Source organism: Cyprinodon variegatus, unplaced genomic scaffold (genome assembly GCF_000732505.1).
Source record: "Cyprinodon variegatus isolate N-32 unplaced genomic scaffold, C_variegatus-1.0 Scaffold663, whole genome shotgun sequence".
NCBI classification, from domain to species: Eukaryota; Metazoa; Chordata; class Actinopteri; order Cyprinodontiformes; family Cyprinodontidae; genus Cyprinodon; species Cyprinodon variegatus.
Window position 1 is genome coordinate 220005 of NW_015151116.1, and position 2256 is coordinate 222260.

General features: G+C 38.2%; 1 protein-coding gene across 1 annotated transcript in view; it reads left to right on the top strand.

Moving 5' to 3' along the window:
* Window positions 1–2256, top strand: part of LOC107096986 (protein phosphatase 1H-like) — a 69105-nt gene that overhangs the window by 26046 nt on the left and 40803 nt on the right. Inside the window, exon 3 of the mRNA XM_015393925.1 lies at window positions 1230–1586. Within this exon, the coding sequence (XP_015249411.1) occupies window positions 1230–1586 (357 nt within the window). The remainder of the gene's footprint in view (window positions 1–1229; window positions 1587–2256) is intronic.

Here is a 2256-nt window from a genome sequence, read left to right on the forward strand (position 1 = left end):
ATAAGAAAGGAGGATTGAAGATCTCAACTTTATGCTCTGCTTCAAGTAGTTTTTTAAAGTTTAGTCAAAGTGTTCTTAAAGTAATTTTTTTTTTTACCTTCAGATGGTTTTTAGACTTGAAAAATTTTCTTTGGATTTGGCTTACTTTCTCTAAGGGTGTTTGTTGTTAATGTTTTTCTACAGAAGGGGTTTTATTTCCTTAAAGATTCTCCTCTAAGGATGTGTATTGTATTTGTTATAGTCTATGACTGATTTTCTTTTATATCTGTCTACATTTTATGTGTACAATTGAGCTTGGTGTCTCAAAGAAATTTTCAATATAACGTTTAAATTTCCATTTTCAAAATGACATTTTTCTGCTAGCTGAACAGCAGTGTGCGACAGCCTACTGGTACCACAGTGGCGTCGGATGAAGGAGTTTGCCCTGATGGGGGTCAAAGGACCCGATGCCGCCATTGTACAGCAGCCTCGCTTCTGTCAGTGAGCCCCAGGGCAGCTGAGGCTACAATGTAGCTTACCACCGTTGGTGTGTGAGTGTGAGTGTGTGTGAATGGTTGAATTACGGAAAGTTGTGTAAAGCACTTTGGTCAAGTCCCTTGACTTGAAAAAGTTCCATATAAGTACAGGCAATTTACCATTTATGTTGAAAAGGCAGAATTGCTTTACTTTGCATTCTAGAAAGCATGTGATGTGTCACTCTATTTATGTAACATCTAAGTGAAAGGACCATCCCCTATTGGAAAATTTATGGTGGAAATTTTGATTTTGTGTTAATTTTTGTGTTCCTTTTAGTAAAACTGTACTAAGTGTAGCAGAATAATGTAGCCTAGAAAAACCTACTGAAACAATCTTTAAAAGAAGAAAACAAATCCTGCAAAAAAGGATAGCAGGAATTACTTATTCATATGTATTCATATTGGTATGTATTCTTAAAGATGCTCTGAAATCCTAATAGAAATTTCTCCAGGAAGTCTGAGATTAAATCCCTCTTTCATAAAAAAAAAATCGAACACATTTCTATTTATGGGTTGAAAATGTTTTGTTGTTTTTCTTTTCAAAAGGTATTCTTATTACCCTCTGGTACCCCACAACCATGATTAATTAGAATTGCTGTACATCCAATTAGCTTTAAAAAAAAATACAGAATTAACTTGTTGAAAATGTGACTTTTTTTTTTACTTCCCAGGTATTGCTGTTGTCAATGTATATTTCTATTTCCTTACATCCAGGATGGTTCAGAGGACCTAACCTTTCACTACTGGGCGTTATTTGACGGTCACGCCGGCTCTGGAGCTGCTGTCATGGCGTCCCGTCTTCTCCATCATCACATTGCCCTGCACCTCCAGGAGGTGATGGAGATTCTGTGTGCACCCAACCTGCTGCCACCCACATGCCTAGATGATGAACCTGTCAATCACCTCCTCTCCGCAACATCCCACCGTGCCCTCTCAAGGGCCACATCACTACGCGGTGCTGCAGGGGCACCTGGTTCCCCCAGCACCCAACCAACGCGCTTCTTCACTGAAAAAAAAGTTTCACAAGAGAGCCTGGTTATTGGAGCTATAGAAAACGCCTTCAAAGATATGGTGAGTTACTGTAAGGGCTTGATTAAATTTAATTCAGCTTTTTTATTTAGTGCCAATTCACAACACATGTCATCTCAAGGCACTTTACAGTTCACCAGATCATACAGTCAAATTAATTAAAAGTTTTCTATCTAAGGAAAACCAGTTGATTGCATCGACTCATTGACTCGAACTGATCAAGAACTCAGATTGCAATACTGCTGGTGCAGATTTATAGCCTCATCAGATGTAAATTGTCAGATATTTTATGTGTTGATTACTGCATCAAGCTGTTGATGCACCTATTAATGTAATAGAAACTGACTAGAATAATTTTTTCCTGTCTGGAGATCCATTAGATGATTGTGAGCTTGCTAGGAGAGCATTACACACCTATATGAAATGTATGATGTCATCATACTCAATGTATGATAAAAGGAATGTTATTAAATACAGCCTGCTTGGAAGGAATTCATTCAGTGTTGCAGTGTTACCACCATCCAGTAGAGTGCGCTGCTGTTCATTCTTAAACTGAGCCTCATTGGTATTTGCAAGAGAAGCTTCCTGAAGCCGGAGGCATGCTATAGCAGAAATACAAATCAATCCAGAGTCTGGGTAATTTACACTTTCTAAAGACAACGATCAGTGTTGGGAAAGTTCTCTTTCTACGTGAACTAGTTCAAAGTTCAGT